This window comes from Felis catus, chromosome E2 (genome assembly GCF_018350175.1).
Source record: "Felis catus isolate Fca126 chromosome E2, F.catus_Fca126_mat1.0, whole genome shotgun sequence".
Lineage (NCBI taxonomy): Eukaryota > Metazoa > Chordata > Mammalia > Carnivora > Felidae > Felis > Felis catus.
This window is the reverse complement of record NC_058382.1, coordinates 10,384,876-10,405,070: the sequence shown is the minus strand read 5'-3', so window position 1 is coordinate 10,405,070 and position 20,195 is coordinate 10,384,876. Positions and strand designations below refer to the sequence as shown.

The window sequence follows — 20,195 nt, the reverse complement described above, 5'->3', positions numbered from 1 at the left end:
TCCCCTCCGTACCTTCTTCCCCCTTCCAGACTTCCCTCCTGGCAGTCCTCCCTCCAGGATTCCCACCCCTGTTGCTCCTTCTTCCAAAAGTCCTCCAGCTTCCAGCCCCCTCGCCGCCACCTCTCCCATCCCTCCCCCACCCCACCCCCTTTTAGGAAATATCCTCTTTCCGGGTGAACTCCAGCTCCGGGAACAATAGACTCATGATACGAGAGTGCGGGGTGGCCAGAGACTCAGGCCATGGGGCCAGAGATGAGTTCGTTTTAATTGCTGGGGAGTTGACGTTGCAAATAACTACACCCCTCCACGGACACCCGCCGTGCTCCTCCCCGGGGCGTGCGCCATCCGGTTTGGGCAGGAAGCCGCTTCTCCTTAGATGGAACAGTTCCATGAGATGGTGCGGGAGGGCAGCTCTCCGGACCGGGAGGACAGCATCATGGGGCAGCCAGGGCGGGGGGCACGGGGCCTCAGAGGACGCTGATGCGCTCGGCCAGCCCCTGCATCTCGTGGTCCTGCGGCGGGAGGGCCCCGCCGAAGTCCCCTTCGGCGGGCAGGCCGGGCCCGGGCAGCGGGTGCTCGGCCACGAACTGCTCCCAGCGCGCGTCGTCACTCTCGTGCGTGATGTACCGCTCGCCCATCTTCCCCTCCAGCTCTCGGAGGTCCAGCCACGTCTGGTACTCCTGGGCCCCGGAGACCAAAGGTTAGCAGGCACAGAGCACACAGCGCCCGCACCGTATCCACCCCGCGGGGGACGGGCCGGGTACCAGGGAAGGTGAAGCCACGCCCTTCACAACCCGCCCAGCCAATAGAAATTCAGCTCCACCTCCTTCTACAGCCCAGCCAATGGGAACCTCAGCCACGTTCGCGAGCCACGGAAAATGTACCTGCATCCTTCACCACCCGCACAGCCAATAAGCCATCTGGTTCCTCCCCTTACCCCAACCCAGCCAATAGGACCTCCCTCCCCCCCCCCTCTCAGCCCCGCCCCCTGCATCACCTGTAACCAGGGGTGACTGAGAGATTTGTCCACGCTGTAGCGCTTGCGCATCTTCACCTGCAGCAGGTTGTTGATGAGGTCAATGGCTGCACGGGAAGGAGACAGTTCAAGTCCTGCGCGCTGAGGGGCCGCCCCTCCCCTCCAACAGGCCACTCCAGCCTGCGTGCCTACCATCCGGGGCCTTCCCTCTGCATGGCCCCCGGTGGCTTTGAAGCCTCACCTGCACCACTCGCTCACCCACCCGTTTCCTCACTAAATTACCATTTTGCCCACCCCTCCTCCGACGTTGCACACACACTAGCTCCTACATCTCTTCACCAAGACTCTCCCTCAGTTTCCCCATTTCTAGGTCACCTTCATAAGCTTTGTCATACAGAGGTGCATACAGGAACACCTGTACTACTCCTCGCTTAATATTTTTCTTTAAGCATATACAGTGGCATGAAATCTGGTCATTTGCAACAACTGGGTGGAAGAGTGTATTATGCTAAGTGAAAGAAGTCGGAGAAAGATAAATATCATATGATTTCACTCACATGTGGAATTTAAGAAGCAAAACAGATGAACATAGGGGAAGGGAAGGAAAAACAAGATAAAAACACAGAGGGAGGGGGGCGCCTGGATGGCTCCGTCGGTTAAGCATCCGGCTTTGGCTCAGGTCGTATCTCCCGGCTTGTGAGTTCGAGCCCCGCGTCGGGCTCTGTGCTGACGGCTCAGAGTCCGGAGCCTGCTTCCGATTCTGTGTCTCCCTCTCTCTGCCCTTCCCCCACTCGCACTCTGTCTCTCTTTCTCAAATAAAACATTAAAAAGAGAGAGAGAGAGAGAGAGAGGCAAATTATAAGAGACTCCTAAATACAGAGAACAAACTGAGGGTTGCTGGAGGGGAGAGGGTGGGGCAGTGGCTAAATGGGCGATGGGCATTAAGGTGGACACTTGTTGGGATGAGCCCTGGGTGTTCTATGTAAGTGATGAATCACTAAATTTTACTCCTGAGACCATTATTATACTATATGTTAACTAACTTGGATTGGAACAAAATTTTTAAAAATATATATTTTTGTTTAAGCCAAACCATTTGCCCAAGATATACCGTGAAGTGGACAATGCAAATTGAAAAACAGTAAGCTGCCATCTGCGTAAAAGGGGGAAATAAAAGAATATAGATCCAATATTTTCTTGCACTATTTTTTATAACTTTTTTTAAAATAAAAGTTTGGATTTATCTATTTTGAGAGAGAGAGGCAAGGTAAGAGAGGGAGAGAGAGAGGATCCCAAGCAGGCTCTGCACTCTCAGCATGGGGCCTGACTCAGGGCTCAAACTCACGAACCGTGAGATCCTGATTGAGCCAAAATCAAGAGTTGGACGCTTAACCAACTGCGCCACCCAGGTGCCCCTATAACTTTTAAAAAAATGTTTGTGTATTTATTTTGAGAGGGGGAAAGAGAGTGTGAGCAGGGGAGGGGCAGAGAGATGAAGAGACAGAATCCCAAGCAGCCTCCACGCTGTCAGCACAGAGCCCAACGAGGGGCTCGATCCCACGAACCAGGAGATCATGACCTGAGCCCAAATCAAGAGTCGACGCTTAACTGACTGAGCCACCCAGACTTGTAAAAAGACTTGTAATAGCCATTGTCTTTGGGAAGAATAACAAAGGACTGAGAGAATTTTCACTATAGATCCTACTGTATATTTAATATTTATTTTTGAGAGGGGGGAGGAGCAGAGAGAGAGAAAGACACAGAATCTGAAGCAGGCTCCAGGCTCTGAGCTGTCAGCACAGAGCCCGACCTCGGGGTTCGAACTCACGAACCGCGAGATCATGACCTGAGCCAAAGTCGGAGGCTCAACCGGCTGAGCCACCCAGGCGCCCCCCTCCCATTCTGTCTGTATATTTACAAATTTGAGCCATGGGAGTATTTAAACAAAAATCGACAGCATTCGGTTTCACATCACTTCACTTTTTAAAAATTCATTTTTCAAGGTGAAAATTAAATTTTACGTCACCCTGATCAATGAAACTCCAAAGATCACTTGCCAGGCGCACAAAAATAAAATGAAAATAAAACAAACTTATTCGACGGTAGTCAGCCAGTGGTTTCCTGCAGAAGGCCCAGAGACCGGCCTGTCTTTTAGGAAAAGGAGAATTGGCGAGTGTCAGGCACTCAAGACAAGCCATCACTCGTCCAAGGCCGTCTCCTTGATCAGAAGCCTTGAAGAACAAGGCCTCACTGTGTGAACCCCTCTGAGTACAGGCCTTACCCACACGGCCTCCCTCACACATGGCCATCCACACCAGGTTCACTCTTACTGAGACTTCTGAGTGGGTCCCAAAAGACCACGCTGAGGACCCCCCAGTATTACTCTAGCGCTCGAGAATGCACATTCTTATCACTTCGTGCTTACCTGTCTCAGGCCCACCACTGCCACCTTTTTCTGCACTAACCCCCATGGCACCCCTCCCCGGCCCCCGCCCTGCCTGCTCCATGAGGCCACATCCCTCTAGGGCCCTTCCTTCCTCGACAACCTTCTCTTTGCAACCTTCTCCTCACGTGATCCCTTCTCTCCTATTCATCCCAGTATTCCCAGAACCTAGGACAGTCAGTGCTGGGCACATAGCAGGTAGTTGTTGCATAAACTGTTCTGAATAGTGATTGTCTTCTTAGCCCCCCCTCGCATACTCTGTCTTCCTGAGCTCCCCGGCTCCGGGACCTGCCCCCTTGTTCTTACAACCCCCTCACGTGCCCCAGTATCTTAGCCCCGCCGTAGGCGCGTCCCCACACCTGGCTGGGGCCCCAAAGTTACAAGCCTCCTGGGGCCCAAGTCACAAGACCCAGTGTCACTACCCGGCCACAACGCCGAAGCCCCCGAATCCCACTGTCCGTCTCGGGCCTGGCTCCCCTCACTATGCGCCCCCCATTCCCACCCGCTTCTAGGTTCAGGTGACTTTGGTCCCAGGACAGGTCCTTCTGGACAGCTTCAGAAACCCTCCATGGCCCTGCCCCTCCTCTCGCCACGCCCCTAAACCAGTCCCCTCCATCGCTGGACCTGCCCCCTTGGCCCCATGCCCGAGTCAGCCCGGCACCCAGCAAAGGAGCTGCCCTCCGGAGCCACTGCTTTTGCAAGGCTAACCCTTCCGGGGTCATAACCCCAAAGCCTCCAGGCCCCAGCCAATGCCATGGGAGGAAGGATCTGCCTCTTCTGGCCACCCCAGCTGTTTGGTTTCCTCAGGTCCAGCGCTCCCTCTCCTGGTCCCGCCCTAGACCAGCCAAACCTCGCTCAGGCCCCAAGGCGCCGTCTGTCCCCTGCTTCTGGAACACTTCGTTTCCTGTGGACTAGGAACCAGGCCTGACTGGTTCCACACAAACCCCTGAGTCCCCGCCCCAGGGTTCCAGGTCCAGGGCACCTCACCTTTTAAAGGACCGCCCGCCCCGTGGCCCCACCCGTCGCTAGGCTCCACCCCCAGAGTTGTTTCAGGGCTCCACCTCTTCTGCGGCCCCGCCCCCTCCGGCCCCGCCCCCTCCGCGTCCTCCGCCCCTCGCCTCCGCCCACCTCCGGAGGAGATGCAGCTCCAGGGGCAGGCTGGGTACATGAAGGCGGCGTTCTGGATCTGGTCTTTGATGTCCTCATCCTCGTTGAAGGGGAACGTGCCGCTGAGGCTGACGTACATGATCACGCCCACCGACCACATGTCCAGGGAGCGGTTGTAGCCCTGGTTGAGCAGCACCTCGGGCGCCAGGTAGGCAGGCGTGCCCACCACCGAGCGCCGGAACGACTTCTCGCCGATGATGCGCGCGAAGCCGAAGTCGCACAGCTTCACCTGCAGAGGGCGTGGGGTGGAGGGTCTGAAGGAGTGTTAAGGCTGCACCCCACCCAGGGTCCCCACCACCACGCCCCTCCGTGGCATTCCAGACAAGACTGAATGCTGGTTCAGATCCAAGCCTCTCCTCCCACTAGTCAAGTGACCTTGGGCAAGTGACTTCCTCTCTCTGTGCTTCAGTTTCCTCATCTGTAGCAGGAGGGGGATCAAACCCGCCGACCTCAAAGGGCCGCCATGAGGATTACGTGAGTGTATCCATCTAAGGCGCATAGGGTAATAAATGCCTCGTATGCCGTGAGCGCCTAATAAATGCCACCTGCTCCTAGGCTTCCGCCACACTGAGCAGGTCTCTTAACCAGCTCGTGCCTCTGTTTCCTCTTTTGCACAACGGGGATCCTAAAAATCCCCACCTTAAAGGGTGGTTGTATGGATTGAAAGAATAAATACATGCAAAGTGCTGGGAGCAGCGTCTAGCTCAATGTGAGTTTCAAGATCTCAGGGGCAGGACCCAACTCGTCCCAGCCCCAGCGAGGTCATGTGTATCGAGGATGTTAACAGCAGCTTCCTCTCCAGCTTCCCTGGGGATTCAATGGGACACCCGCACGTGAACTGCTGACCGTCAAAGCCAGCAGACAGCAACAGGTGTTCGCCCAACTTTCCCTTGATGGTGGAGGCAGTCTAGGGTCACGGACAGTCTGTGGAGCCAGCCACACCTGAGTTCAAGGTCCTGCCCTCCTTCCCATCAGTTCATAGGCAGCACCCTTTCTATGCTGCCATCTCTGTTCATGTGTTGTTCCTCCCCTGCTCAAAATCTTTTCTATGGCTCACTATGGCTCTCCAGAGTCCAAGACCCTTGGAGCCCCAAGCCTCTGTTGCCTGCCCTCGGAATCAGCCACAGCCCAACCACTGACTCGATGTGACAGCCAGGCCACCCTGTCCTGAGATCCTTTTCCTTTTCAAAGATCCACGCTTTTCTGCAGATGTTACAATGGGATATTACTTGGGAGTAGTGAGCCATGCTGCGACATAAACAAGCTCTGAAAACATCTAAGTGAGAGAAGCCAGACACAAAGGGCCTATCTGGCGTTGGATATTCTGTTTGTGCAAAACGCCCAGAATAGGCAAATCTACAGAAAGTAAATTCATGGTTGGGATGAAGGGTGGTGGGATTGGGGGATGGTGGCTAAGGGGTACGGGGTCTGTTTTGGGGGTGATGACATGTTCTAAAATGGGCTGCACAACTCTGTGAATACACTAAAACCCACTGAATTGTATACTTTGGGTTTTTTTTTTTTAAGTTTATTTATTTAAGAGAGCGAGAGAGAAGGAGGGAGGGGCAGAGAGAGGGAGGGGGAGAGAGAGAGAGAGAGAGAGAATCTCAAGCAGGCTTCACACCGTCAGCACAGAGCCTGATGTGGGGCTCAAACTCACGAACCATGAGATCGTGACCTGAGCTGAAATCAAGAGTCAGACACTTAACCAACTGAGCCACCCAGCCACCCGCACATTGTATATCTGAATCAGTGAATTGTATCATGTGTAAATTGTATCTTGATAAAGCTGTTAAAAAAAAAAAAAAAAACTGGCTACAGGGCCTTTGCACAGACTGTTCCCCCTGCCTGGAATACTTGTCCATCCAAAAAAAAAAAAAAAAAAATAGACTCTTACTCTTTCTACAGAGAGTTTTTCTCTGACCCTCCAGTGGGCTACATAGTTATGTGAGCTCACAGAACCATGTCAGAGAACTCACTGCAGATATGACATTATCGTGACAATATGATCAACATTTGTTCTTCTCTCTGTGACTTGCACTGACCCATACGGTGGCCACTGGCTACTTGTGGCTACCGAGCCCTTGGATATGGCAAGTGCAATTGACAAACTAGTTTTTATTTAATCTTCACTAAATTTCCTACAGTTTTACGTGTAAAAACTGATCCTGTGTTACATCCCAGGCTGCCACTAACACTGAACTTCTGGAAGCAGAAGGAAACTATGGGGTTGACATAAGTTGTTTCCACTGGGAGTCAAAATCTTTTACCCTTCCAAAATAAATGTTAATGAGAATAATATCCTCTTTTGCTATTAGAAAAAAAGATTCTAGACTTAGTTATTGGACAGCTTTTAAATATGCTTGGAACCACTTGGATAGGTCAATCTACTTTTCCAACCGCTGATTTTATGAAATCTAAGCACAAAATCAAATATTTATTTTTTTCCCAAATCAAATATCTCTGATAAAAATTTCAGATCTGAATTGAGATGTGCTCTAGGTGTTAAACACACACCAGATTTTGAAACTTGGTATGGAAAGAAAGAATATTTCATTAATAATTTTTATGTTGATTACACATTGAAATGATAATATTTGAATATACTGGGATAAAGTGTATTATTAAAGTCAAGATCACCAGGGGCGCCTGGCTGGCTCAGTCAGTGGAGCATGTGACTCTTGATCTCAGGGTTGTGGGTTCGAGCCCCACTTTGGGAGTAGAGATAACTTGGGGCACCTGGGTAGCTCAGTTGGGTGAGCATCTGACTCTTGATCTCAGCGCAGGTCACGATCCCACGGTTCGTGAGTTCAAGGCTCGTGTTGGGCTCTGCACTGGCAGTGGATAGCCTGCTTGGGGTTCTCTCTCTCCCTCTCTCTCTGTCCCCCACCTCCTGCTTGCACACTCTATAAGTAAGTAAGCAAGTAAGTAAGTAAGTAAGTAAATAAAATCTTTAAAGTTAATGTCACCAGTGCCTGGGTGGCTCAGTCGGTTAAGTGCCCGACTTCGGCTCAGATCATGATCTCGTGGGTCGTGAGTTTGAGCCTCACCTCGGGCTCTGTGCTGACAGCTCGGAGCCTGGAGCCTGCTTTGGATTCTGTCTGTCTCTCTGCCCCTCCCCTGCTCAAACGCTCTCTCTTTCTCTCTCTCTCTCAAATATAAAGTGAAACAGGGGCTCCTGGGTGGCGCAGTCAGTTAAGCGTCCGACTTCAGCCAGGTCACGATCTCGCGGTCTGGGAGTTCGAGCCCCGCGTCGGGCTCTGGGCTGATGGCTCAGAGCCTGGAGCCTGCTTCCGATTCTGTGTCTCCCTCTCTCTCTGCCCCTCCCCCGTTCATGCTCTGTCTCTCTCTGTCTCAAAAATAAATAAATGTTAAAAAAAAATTATAAAAAAAAATAAAAATAAAATAAAAATAAATATATAAAGTAAAACATAAAAATAAAATAAAAATCTTGAAAGTAATTGGCCACAGAGCTGTGCAGAATAAAGACTACATTTCCCAGCCTCCCTTGCAGCCAGCCATGACCACATGATCAAGACCTGGCCAACGGGATGCTAGAAGGCTCCAAAAGGAAGGGGGTGTGCCCATTTCCTCCACCCTGTTTCTTTCCTCCTTCTCCCTATTACCTTTTCACATGATAGGGACCATCATGACCCTTGAAGACTGACAACATCACAGAGAGGCCAGAACAAGACAGCCGGAGCCGAATACCTGACACTAAGAAACTGCTGTTTCAGCCTCAAAATGCTTATGCTGGACGCTACATGAGTGAGAAACATCCTCTATTTTATTTGAGCCACTGTTATCTTGAGTCTCTGTGTCCAGTTGGCCTATTCATACACCCCCCACCAGCCTCCAGTGTTAGCTGGACTTCCCCAAATCAAGCTGGGACGTAACTGACCTGAGGAAACGGGTCAGCGGACGCCAGCAACACGTTTTCTGGTTTCAAATCACAGTGGACGATGTTCTTGAAGTGAAGGTGTCTCAAGGCCACCAGGATCTGAGGGGAGGAGATGGGGCCGGTAAGGAAGATAGAAAGGTCCCTGCCTCAGATTCTGACTTCCGCGGCCAGCCCTCCAAACCCCATCCGTGCCTCTCTCTGCACCCCTGAAGATGTCTCCCCAGGACCGGGGGCAGGGGGCATTGGGGCTCCGAATGAGAATCTCAGAATCCCAAAACCATTACATCCGAGCTAGGAGTTGGATAATTCTAGAAAGGCTCAGCCGGAGCAGTGGGTTTAGGAAGATCCTGAGATCCTCTGGCATGTGATAAGCTCCTGACAAAAAAGAACCATTAATGAGGCTCCTGGCTGGCTCAGCCAGTAGAGCACATGACTTGTGACCTCTGAGGCCATGAGCTCAAGCCTTCCTTTGGGCCTGGAGTTTACTTATAAAAGGTGTGTGTGGGGGGATGCTATTAATAAAGTAGCAGACTTTAAGGAAGTACTATTATGTGACCCCCTTTTTTAAAAAGTATTTTTCATCCACTATATATATATAATATATAGTATATAATATATAATATATAATATATAATATATAATATATAATATATATACTATATACTATATTATATATAATATATAATATACTCTATATATAATATATAATATATTATATATAATATACATGTATATAATGTACATGTATATAATATGTATATTATATATAATATATATAATTATATATAGTATATAGTGTATATATATAGTATAGTATATATATTATATATGTATAGTATATATTATATATACTATATATAGTATAAATAGTATATACTATATATAGTATATATACTATATATATAGTATATACTATACTATATATATAGTGTATATATATAGTATATATAGTGTATATATGTATATACTATATATATATAGTATAGTATATATATTATATATATATAGTATAGTATATATATTATATATACTATATGATATATAATATATATCATATAATATATATACACATAATATTGGGGTGCCTGGGTGGCTCTGTTGGTTGAGCCTCTGACTTCGGCTCAGGTCATGATCTCATGGGTTGTGAGTTCAAGCCCCGCGTCAGGCTCTGTGCTGACAGCTCAGAGCCTAGAGCCTGCTTCGGATTTTATATCCCCCTCTCTGTGCCCCACCCCACCCCAACTCGCACTCTGTCTCTCAAAAATAAACAAATATTGGGGCGCCTGGGTGGCTCAGTCGGTTAAGCGTCCGACTTCGGCTCAGGTCACGATCTCGTGGTCCACGAGTTCGAGCCCCGCGTCGGGCTCTGGGCTGACGGCTCAGAGCCTGGAGCCTGCTTCCGATTCTGTTTCCCTCTCTCTCTGCCCCTCCCCCGTTCATGCTGTGTCTCTCTCTGTCTCAAAAATAAATAAATAAACATTAAAAAAATAAACAAAATAAACAAATATTAAATATATATATATATAATATATAATGAAACAATACAAATACCAATATGATCTACATTTTATATCAAATGCTAGAGCCAGCCTACCTAGGTGGAAAATCTGGCTCTACACTTACTAGCTTGTGGCCTTGGACAAGCCACTTGAACTCTCCGGGTCTCAGTTTTCTCATCTGTAAAATGGGGGTAACAGAAGTACCCATCCTCAGGGGTTGCTGTTGAAGTTTAAATGGGCTGACACATAAAAGGTGCTTAGGACAGGGGCGCCTGGCTGGCTCAGTTAGAGGAGGGCAACTTTTTTTTTTTTTTTAATGTTTGTTTATTTTTGAGAGAGAGAAACACACAGAGCATGAGCGGGGGAGGGGCAGAGAGAGAGGGAGACACAGAATCCAAAGCAGGCTCCAGGCCCCAAGCTGTCAGCAGAGAGCCCGACGCGGGGCTTGAACTCACGGACCGTGAGATCATGACCTGAGCCGAAGTCGGAAGCTTAACCGACTGAGCCACCCAGGCACCCCTGGAGTGAATGACTCTTGATCTCAGGGTTGTGAGTTTGAGCCTCACGCTGGTTGTGGAGATTACATAAAAGTAAAATCTTAAAAAAATAAAATAAAAAGTCCCTAGGGCAGTATTCTGGCACAGAGCAAGCACTATGTTGGCTATTGCTGTTGTTACGGGCAGGACATGGGCCCTCTCTCCACCTCAGTTTCCTCATCTGTAAGATGGGGATTAGAGTAATACCTACCTTGGAAGGCAGTTGTGAAGCCTAAGCAAGCCCGTGAGTAAAGGGCTTAGCAGAGGACTTGGGGTAGAGCAGACAAGAGGCGGAAGGCAGACATCTGCAGAGAGAGAGAGAGAGAGAGAGAGAGAGAGAGACAAAGAGACAAAGAGACACAGACAAAGAGAAGAAAAGATGGGAGACCAGAAAGAGAAAGCAACCAGTTGCTGAGGGCAGGCAGTTCCCTCTCTCCCCATGGAGTCTGGATAAGCCCGCCCCAGTAGGCTTCTGTCCACACCCCACAAGCCACCCTAACAAAGACACAGTGCTGGGGAGAGCGAGGGTGCTGGGTCTGTATAAAGGAAGCACAGCACAGGGGATTTTGCAACCAAGAGAAGAAGCCCTAGAATCAGGTGAGGGACCAGCCCGTAAGCAGGCCTTTCTAGGAAGGCTGTAAAACCCAGAAACCTTGAAAGGCAACATTTAACATTGCAAAAGTTAAACTCTTAATGGCAAATAAAAGCCATGAATGAAAGGGAAAGGAAAACAAATACTGGGATTAAAAAAAAAAAATTGAACAACACAAGTGACAAAGATCCAGTGTCCGTCATATGCAAAGAGCTCTTACAATTCAATAAGATCAATCCAACTGAAAAATGGGCAAAGGGTATATAAAACACAGGCCAATAAACATAGGAAAGTATGCTCCACCTGACCCATAATTTTTAAACTGCCAAATGAAGCTACATGAAGTGTTTTTCCACCTATGAGAGTGGTGATTATTTTATCCAGAGTTAGCAAGGACAAAGTAGACACCCTCAAATTGTTGTTGAGAGCAAAGACTGAAAGGGAGTTCAGAGAGTAACTGGGCAGCATGTTAAAAAAAATTCTAAAGCACATTCCCCTGGACTCAGGAGTCCATGATCTGAAACGCATTCTATGGAAATTCTCCCACCAGAGTCCAGCAACGTTTGTAGACAAATAGTCACAGGAGGTTATTTGTAATGGTGGAAAAGTGAAAACAATCTAAGTGCTCAGCAATTAGGGATTTTGGCGATATCCGCCACGGGATACAGCTCAGAAAAAAAGGCAGTTTGGCCAACTACGTACTGAAATAAAATAGCCTTCCAGAAGTACTATTTTAGTGAAGAAAGTAAGAGGCAGAGAGGCACAGATAACACCAATTAGTTGGACATTGTTAGTTAAAAGCATAGACCCTACGTTCAAATCCCACCAGCTGTGTGACCCCGGGCAAGTTACTTCAAGTCTCTGTGCCTCACGTTTCTCAACTGGAAAACGGGCGTGACAACAGCCATTGCCACAAAGGTCGCTATGGAGGTAAAATGAGTTAAAAACACTGCCCGGCACACAGTAAGTGCTCAATAAAGGTTAGCGACTGCATTATTTATCACCGTTATTAGCATCCCCCATCCCAGCCCTGCCCATTCTGGGTGATCACTGTCCAGGGCTGGGCTATCTTGATGGTAGCTGTGTGGCCAGCACTGTCCCCTCCACGGGGCGGGAACAGAGCTGAGGCCCAGGGAGTGTCTGTTGAACAATGTAATGAATGAATGAGCTCCCCACCGAAAGGACTCTCTCCCGTTCCCTTTGTCTACATGAATATTGTCAGGCCTGGGGAGCCGCATTATATAAAGTAATCCAAAATATAAACATTATTTATTATTTCTCTACACTAATAACTAGTATGACTACTAGTCTATTATTTTTACCTTTCTATTGTTATTCCTCTTTCATTAATCCACAGTCTGTTCTATTATGACTCTATTATTATTTTAAAAGTATCATTCTGGGGCGCCTGGGTGGCTCAGTCGGTTAAGCGTCCGACTCCGCTCAGGTCATGATCTCAGTGTTCGGGAGTTCTAGCTCCGGATCGGGTTGTGTGCTGACAGCTCAGAGCCTGGGACCTGCTTCGGATTCTGTGTCTCCTTCTCTCTCTGCCCCTCACCCGCTCACAATCAATCTCTCTCTCTCTCTCTCTCTCAAACAAATAAAACACTTAAAATTTTTTAAAAAATAAATAAATAAAAATAAAACTATCATTCTGGGGCACCTGGGTGGCTCAGTTGGTTTATTTTTTTTTCTATTGTTGCTATTATTACTCCATTAGTATATTGTTTATTATCCGCGATCGCGACTCCCACGCGGGGAGTGTCTGCGGGGTCTGAGCGCAGGCGGGTGGGGAGCCGGGCAGAGGGGGGCGGGGGCAGGGGAGGGGGCGCACCTGGGTGATGAGGAACTTGGTGAGGCGCTCGGGCAGCCGGCCCTTCTCGCTGGAGAGGATCATCTCGAGCATGTCCCCATGAAGCTTCTCCATTACCACGAACACCTTCTCAGGCGTCTCAAACATGCAGTCCAGGTTCACGATCCCCGGGTGCCGCAGACTCTGGGGGTGGGGTGAGGGGTAGGGTGGTCGTCAGGGTCTCGGTGGCCCACGAACTTGGGATCCGAGAGGCAAGCCATGCTTCCATGGCTTCCAGACAAGACGACAAATAAGAAGGATGTCCCCGGGCGCCCGGGGGGGCTCGGTCTGTCAAGCGTCCGACTTTTGATTTCAGCTCAGGTCGTGATCTCATGGTTCGTGGGTTCAAGCCCTGCGTGGCGCCCCACGTCCAGCTCCACGCTAGCCGTGTGGAGGCTGCTTGGGATTCTCTCTCTCTCTCTCTCTCTCTCTCTCTCTCAAAATAAATAAATATTTTTTAAAAATGTCCCTGGGGGGTGAGCAGCTCCTTTCCCGGGGGTGGGGGAAGGGGCTTCCCACAGGCCCAGACAGAAGCACATCCCCACACCACCAGGTATCTAGAAGGATCTAAATCTTGAAGTTCTGTTGAAGGTCCAGGGTTGGGGAGGGAAGGTCTGTCTTTTAAATCCTTTGCCCTCTCAGGGCACCTGGGCGGCTCAGTTGGTTAAGCCTCCGACTTTGGCTCAGGTCATGATCTCATGGTTCGTGAGTTCGAGCCCCGTGTCGGGCTCTGTGCTGACAGCTCGGAGCCTGGAGCCTGCTTGGGATTCTGTGTCTCCCTCGCTCTCTGCCCCTCCCCCGCTCACACTCTGTCTGTCTCTGTCTCTCGGTCTCTCACAAATAAATAAACATTAAAAAAAATTTTTTTTTAAATCCTTTGCCCTCTCCCCCCCATCCCTGCCTGGCCTAACCTCATTTCTCCCATCGAGGTCCCCACCCAGCCTCCTCCCGGAGCTCCAGACTCTGGTCCCACCCTCCAGCAGCAGCCAGAGGGAACTTCCCAAAGTATACACTCACCCATGCCCCTTCCTTGCTCAAAATCTTTCCACGGTTCCCCAGTACCCTCAGGAGAAAATCCACAGGGTGTGGCCCGGCCCCCCCCTCTTCCCTGGCCTCACCTCCCACCACCTCCCCACACATAAACCATCTAGCAACCTTGGACTTCAAATTCCTAGAGGACTTCTGCTCAGAACACCTTCCCACCCCTTCAGTCTCCATACGCATATTCCCTCCTCCAGTAAGCCTTCCCCGACCACCCCCGCAGCCTGGGTTAGCCCCTGAAAGGAGGAAGTAGGGAGGGAAGGTCCCTCCTAGGTGGGGGCAGAGCTGGGCCCCGGAGCCCGGTGGTCACCTGCAGAATGGCCACTTCGTTCCGGAGCTGGCTTTCCTGCTTGGTGGGGAAACGCAGTTTGTCGATGACCTTTACTGCCACGTCCCGGCCTGTCTTCCGGTGCTTTCCTGGGGGTAGGGGAGGTGGGGGGTGAGGGGAGCAAGACCTTCCAGTCCTGGCAAGACGCACACACCCCCCCCCCCCGCCCCCCGCCACAGAGGCACAGGCATAGTTGAACAAAGGTGGACAGAAGGTCGTCAAGGTGGCTCTGTGGGGTCCCCAGGAGAGATGTGAGGGGTGGGGGGCCTTGGGGGACAAAGGCATAATGAAGAAGGTAAAAGACAGAGTTCTGAGGCGGTAAATTCGATTTATAGCCAATCAGAATCTCGGAACTAGCTCTGTGGCCGAAGGGCAGAATTTGCTCTCCCTAGTAATAACAGGAAGAAGTCCATTGGCTTTTCCCAGTAAGAAAAGGAAAGTCTGTGACCATCCGCCAAGAGGATCTAGCCTTCTAAAGTCACCCAGAACAGGAGGTGAGCATGTGGTCAATCAGATAGGAAGGTCTGGAGCCCAGAACCCCCCCAGGATCCCCTCTGGATGAGCTCGGAAGCGTCCTTACCTCCATAGACCACTCCAAACTGCCCCGAGCCCAGCACCTCATCAGGGAAAATCTGGTAGACGGTGGCGATGTCCTGTAAGGTGGGGACGGGGAGGGTCAGGAGTGCCAATGGAGACAGGGCATCGAAGAGACTGGGAAGGGCAAGAGGGCTGGGAGGCTGTGTGGGAGGCAGAGGCCATCCTTGGGACCATGGGGTGGGGGCAGGGTCTCACCACATTCTCTTGGATCTGGCTGTTAGACACGGAGATGCTCAGAGAAGCTTGTCCTATGGAGAGGGGAGAGGGGAGAGGGGAGAGGGGAGAGGTGGAGGTGGGTTGACCCCGGGCTCAAGAATATCTTCACCCACAACTCCACCCGGGTTTGAATCCAGGGAATCCAGCGCAGCTGCAGGCTGCTGACTTGCCCGTTATGAACCTCAGTTTCCACATCTAGAGAATGGGGATAATATCAGGTGCTCCCTCATAGGGCCGGGGGAGAAGTAAACGAGATATATACTGGGGTGGGGGGCTCAAGAAGTGACGTCATGGATGATTTCGCCGAGCACTGCACCCCATGAGCTCCGTGCCCAGGGAAGCGTGCCGATCCCACCTTACAGAGGAGGAAACTGAGGCTCGGCGGGAAGGCACACGCTGATTCCAACATCTTCCCCCTAAGCTCGCCACCTGACCACCCAACCAGAGCCAGACATTTCCAAAGTTCTGATCCTTCTGCCATTTGAACATCTATCCCCTCCCCGTTCCAGGCCTGGCCCTTCATCCTCCTCCACGGTCTCTCCGCCCCTGTTCTGCTCTCTCCTATCCAGCCTCCAGAGGGAGCTTGCTGAAGCACCAACCTGAGCCTGCCCTTCCCCTGCTCAAAACCCCGCCATGGCTCCCCAGGGCCCTCAGGAGCAAGCCCAAGACCCTTCAATGGCCTAACAGGCACCAGGCCATCATTTATTTCTTTGACTTCAACCCCCACCATGATGTGTGCTCCCGACACCCTGGCCTCCTTGCTGGGCCTCGGATACAGCAGGTTCCCTCCTAGCTCCTGCCTTGCATTTTCTGTCCCCTCTGCCAGGAATGTGTGTCCCTGCCTCTGGACTTAGTTCAGTCCCCCTCGACACCCAGTCTCAGCTCAAATGCCTCCTGAGGCCATGTCACATTACCCCGGAGCACATTCTACATCACACTGGTCATTCACACAGGATGATCTGATCGGTGTCTGTCACTCACTCTGGATTGAGCTCCAGAAGGCAGGGGCCTTGGACTTTCTGATCATGTTTTCCCCCTGCTTGAAATATTTCCCATTTGTTTGCCCCTCTTTCACCCCTCCTCAGCTTCCATGGCTCAACTCAGATGTTGCCACCTCCAGGAAGCCCTCCTAGATACCCAGGCTGGATTAACCATCCCCTCTGAGCTCCCAACAGCCCTCTGGCTCCCCTGTCCGGGCCTCCCCCCCCCAACTCTGGGTCGTCACTGTCTGGGGACAAGTCTGTCTCCCTTACTGGACTCCGAGCAGGTGAGGGCAGGCCCTGGGCTGTTTTGGTCACAGCTATGTCCCCGGTACTGTCCAGCACAGGACGGGCACAGAGAAGACACTCAGCAAATTCATGAACTAAATAGTCTGAACGCACAATCTGGAGGAGTTGTCACCACCTGGGACAAGATTCAGACAAGGGAAGTGACCTGTCCAAGGCCACATGCTGGGTCCGGGCTTAATGGAGATTTGGACCCAGGCCAGCTGAGTCCAGAAGCCACATTCTCCACTGTGCCATTCCCTGCCTTCTTCCTCGCTCTTCCCTTCCCTGGGACCCCACACCAGCCTCCCCAGATCCATCCGCTCAGGGCCCGGGGTGGGGACTTACTGTGGGGTGTGTGGCCCGGGGTGCTGGGCGCATCCTGAAGGATGACGGGCATCAAGGCCTGGCGGATGGCCGTTTCCCAGCCCCGGGCGGCCTCAGCCCCCTGCCCACTGGGGCCCCCTGGGGCCCCACCGGGCGTCTCGCCCACAAAGTAGGTGACATTGGCAGTGACAATCTCGAAGCAGTGGGGGTTGGTGCCCGGTGGCACAAGGCTGAAGTTCTGGGCGGGCTCCACGGTGAGGATTTCTGACAGTGGAATTTCCTGGCAGGACACACAACCGGCACCAGTGAGGAGGCCAGGCGGACCCTGGGGCTCTGCACTTACTCAGAAGAGCACACAGAATCCAGGGTCAGTGGGAAGGGCCTGAACTGCAGAGGAGTCAGGAAAAGCCTCCCGGCAGAAGTTACATGAAGCAGAGATCAGAAAGGTAAGAAGAGGCCAGCCGGTGGCGGATGGCGTTAAGAGCATGTGCAAAGGCCCTGAGGTGGGAAAAGGCTTGTTTTCAAGGGACGTATTCGATTCCCATCACATGCATGGTGCACAGCACACAGTAGTTGTAAATGAGAGTAAATGAAGGACATCAGGCTATGGCTAGGCCATGAGGGGCCTCAAGGGCCACAGGGAGGAACCCGGGTTTTGTCTCCAGGGCTCTGGGGAGCCATGGAAGGGTTTAGAGCAAGGGAGCACCAAGACTGTGGGGGCAAGGGCCGAAGCAAGGACGCGGTGAGGAGACAGCCTGGAGCCCAAGGCAGCCACGGGAGGTGGTGAGCAATACTAATAAATAATCCACTAATTCCTTATAAAGTAATGATGATTACGGGGACCTCAACCCATGCCAGGCCCCCAGCTAACTGCTTCTCGTCGGTTATCTTTGAATTCGGGGCAGCAGCCCTGCGACGAGGACTAGTCTTTGAGGTGCGAGACGTGTGGCGCAGAGAGTGAGGTAAGCCACCCGGGGTCCCCCGCTGGAAAGTGGTGGGGCCGAGGGGGGCCCATTTGCTGATGACAAGCAAGCCGGCAGGCAACTGGGAGAGGAGTGGAGGAGGTCTGGGGGAGCTGGGCCACCTTGTAGTATCTGTTGGTCGTGTTGTTCTGGAAGAGCGTGATGCACTTGCAGTCCAGGCGCCAATAATGCCGCTTCCTCTGTTGGGAGAGGTGCCCCAGAGGGTGAGGTGGGGCGCCCTGGGCGCGCCTGGGGCTCCAGCCCTTCCCGGGGCCAAACCCCGCCCCTAGCCCTAGCCCCGCCCCCGCAGGCCCCACCCCTTCCGCCTCTGGGGACGCACTCTAACTCTAGCTCCGCCTCCCGCAAGGCCCCGCCCATTTCTAGCTCCAGCCCCACCCCCACCTCATCCCCTTCTCAGATTGATCTCTCCTCTCCCTCCTTAGCTTCGGCTCCACCCCACTTGGCCCCGCCCCATAACCCCTCTCTAACTTTAGGTCAGCCTCCAGCCTGGCTCCTCTGCCCCTAACCCTGCCCCACCCCTGTCTCCTGCCTGCCCCCCACTATAAGCCCTCCCGTTCCCTCCCTTCCAACTTCGCACTACCTGGTACCACTCTATATTCACCCCCCCCTTAATTACCTCTAGTTATGCTTCTAGCCCGGCCCAGCACCCCCTCCCCCCCATCCCACCCTCTATAACCTTAACCCTTCTCGCCCCCGCCCCTAACTCCAGCTTCCCGGTTCCCGATCCCATGCCCCCCCAACCTTGTCCTTAGCCCCGCCTCTTCTCTGACTCCCAGGGCCCCTCCTCCCTCCCTCAGAACCATCCCTCTGGTCTAGCCCCGCCTCCACCCCGGCTCCGCCCACCACCACCCATCCAGCCCCGCCCCCTCCAGCGAATCTTGCCCCGCCCCCAACTCTAGCTCCGCCCCACCCCGCCCACTCACCAGCGTGTCCTTGTTGCTGTAATGAACCACCCAACCCTCGCGCAGGGTGGTGCTGGATTTCCGCGTCGTGTGTCGCACCGACTGCACTACCCTCATTAGAGGGATATACCCCAAGGAGCTGAGGGGGAGGGGGGAGGAAGAGGCGAGATGTTACCGGTGGAAAATACCCATGAGCACCTGGGACGGCGGGGCACATCTCTGGGCCGGCAGGAGTTGGGAGTTGAGGGCCACGCTTCGGTGGTGTCCAGGTTTCCCTTAACGAGGAAGAGAACTCTTGAGAGGGCCACATTAAAAGGCTGGCTTCGGCGTATCACCCAAGCTCTATGTGCCTCAGTTTCTCCGCCCGAAGGGGTTGTTGTGAGAAGTGAAAACCCTTTTAAGGAGTTGAGCACAGTGCTGGGCACACAGTGAGCCTCCAAAATGAGCCCGGTGATTGTGGAGCCAGCTGTGTAACACTGGGCAAGTGACTCAACCTCTCTGTGCCTCATTTGCCCTCATCTGTGCCCATGTTATTACTACAGAGGGAAAACGAAGGCCGAGAGAGATTAAGAGACACGCTCGACTCCAGAACCAACAACCCCTTGAGCCCTGCACTAAATCAGCATTTGGGTGGCTCTGGCGCTTCCCTTTGCCTGAAACTTGGTTTCCTCATCTGTGAAACGGGCTGCCTCTCCCGACACCCCCACCCGGCCCAAGTCCATCAAGATCCAATTCTGACGCCCTGTTATTCTGTTGCTCAACACTCCCAGGAAAGACCTGGCAGAAAGAGAATTTGAGCTTCCAGGCAGCTTGGGTCAGGTGGCACCAGTAAGAAACTCTCTTCAGCCATTCTGACCTGCATACCAATCCCCCGCTCTGGCCTGGTCTCCCACCCCATCCCTGCTGCAGCCACACCAAGCTCTGTGCTGTTCCTGGAACATGCTTGACGCTACCTCAGGGCCTTTGCACTTGCTGTTCCCTTTGCTTGGTAGGCTCTTCCACCAGCTATCATCCACATGGCTCCCTTCCTCCCCTCCTTCAGATCTCTTCAAATGCCACCTCCTCAGAGAGGCCTCCTTTAGTGACCCAAACTAAAACAACACGTCTTCATTCTCTGCCCCCTCTCTTTGCTTTATTTTTATTTCCTTTTGATAGCAGTTATCGATACCTGAGGCTATGGATGTGTCTGTTTATTACCGGTCTCCCCAACTCGAGTGTCTGCTCTATGAGGCTGGAGAGTTTTACAGGCTTGGTTCACTGCTGTAATGCTTGGGAGTCCAGAACCCAGTAGGTGCTCATTAAATGTTTACCGACGCACCGTGGAAGTGGCTGACCATCTGCACCACCTTTATGCCGCCCCAGCCCTGTGGGGTGACGTCACAGCTCCTTTCCCTTACTCATTATTGGCCAAAGCCACTGAGGCTCAATCTTCTAGCCTAGAAGTGCGGACGGTGATCCTCGTGGTCCTTATGGGAAGGATTTAGTTCAAGAACAAATGCTTCCCTCGCTGTCGGTTTCAATCCACAGGTTACTCCTATTTATATGTGCATTACTGTATGAATGCAATGCA

General features: G+C 51.9%; 1 protein-coding gene across 3 annotated transcripts in view; it reads right to left on the bottom strand.

Moving 5' to 3' along the window:
- Positions 1-215: 215 nt before the first annotated feature.
- Positions 216-20,195, bottom strand: part of PRKD2 (protein kinase D2) — a 36,007-nt gene continuing 16,027 nt past the window's right edge. For 2 of the 3 annotated variants that reach the window (XM_011289800.4, XM_045046847.1), the window contains 11 exons: positions 18,647-18,764; positions 17,825-17,902; positions 16,762-17,020; positions 15,128-15,180; positions 14,916-14,988; positions 14,318-14,424; positions 12,949-13,110; positions 8,488-8,586; positions 4,548-4,815; positions 998-1,083; positions 216-680 (listed from right to left, as the gene is read on the bottom strand). In XM_011289800.4, coding sequence (XP_011288102.1) covers positions 468-680; positions 998-1,083; positions 4,548-4,815; positions 8,488-8,586; positions 12,949-13,110; positions 14,318-14,424; positions 14,916-14,988; positions 15,128-15,180; positions 16,762-17,020; positions 17,825-17,902; positions 18,647-18,764 — 1,516 coding nt within the window. In that variant the 3' untranslated portion in view covers positions 216-467. Of the gene's footprint in view, positions 681-997; positions 1,084-4,547; positions 4,841-8,487; positions 8,587-12,948; positions 13,111-14,317; positions 14,425-14,915; positions 14,989-15,127; positions 15,181-16,761; positions 17,021-17,824; positions 17,903-18,646; positions 18,765-20,195 lie in introns of those variants that run through there. The other variant, XR_006590685.1, reaches the window with a different exon arrangement.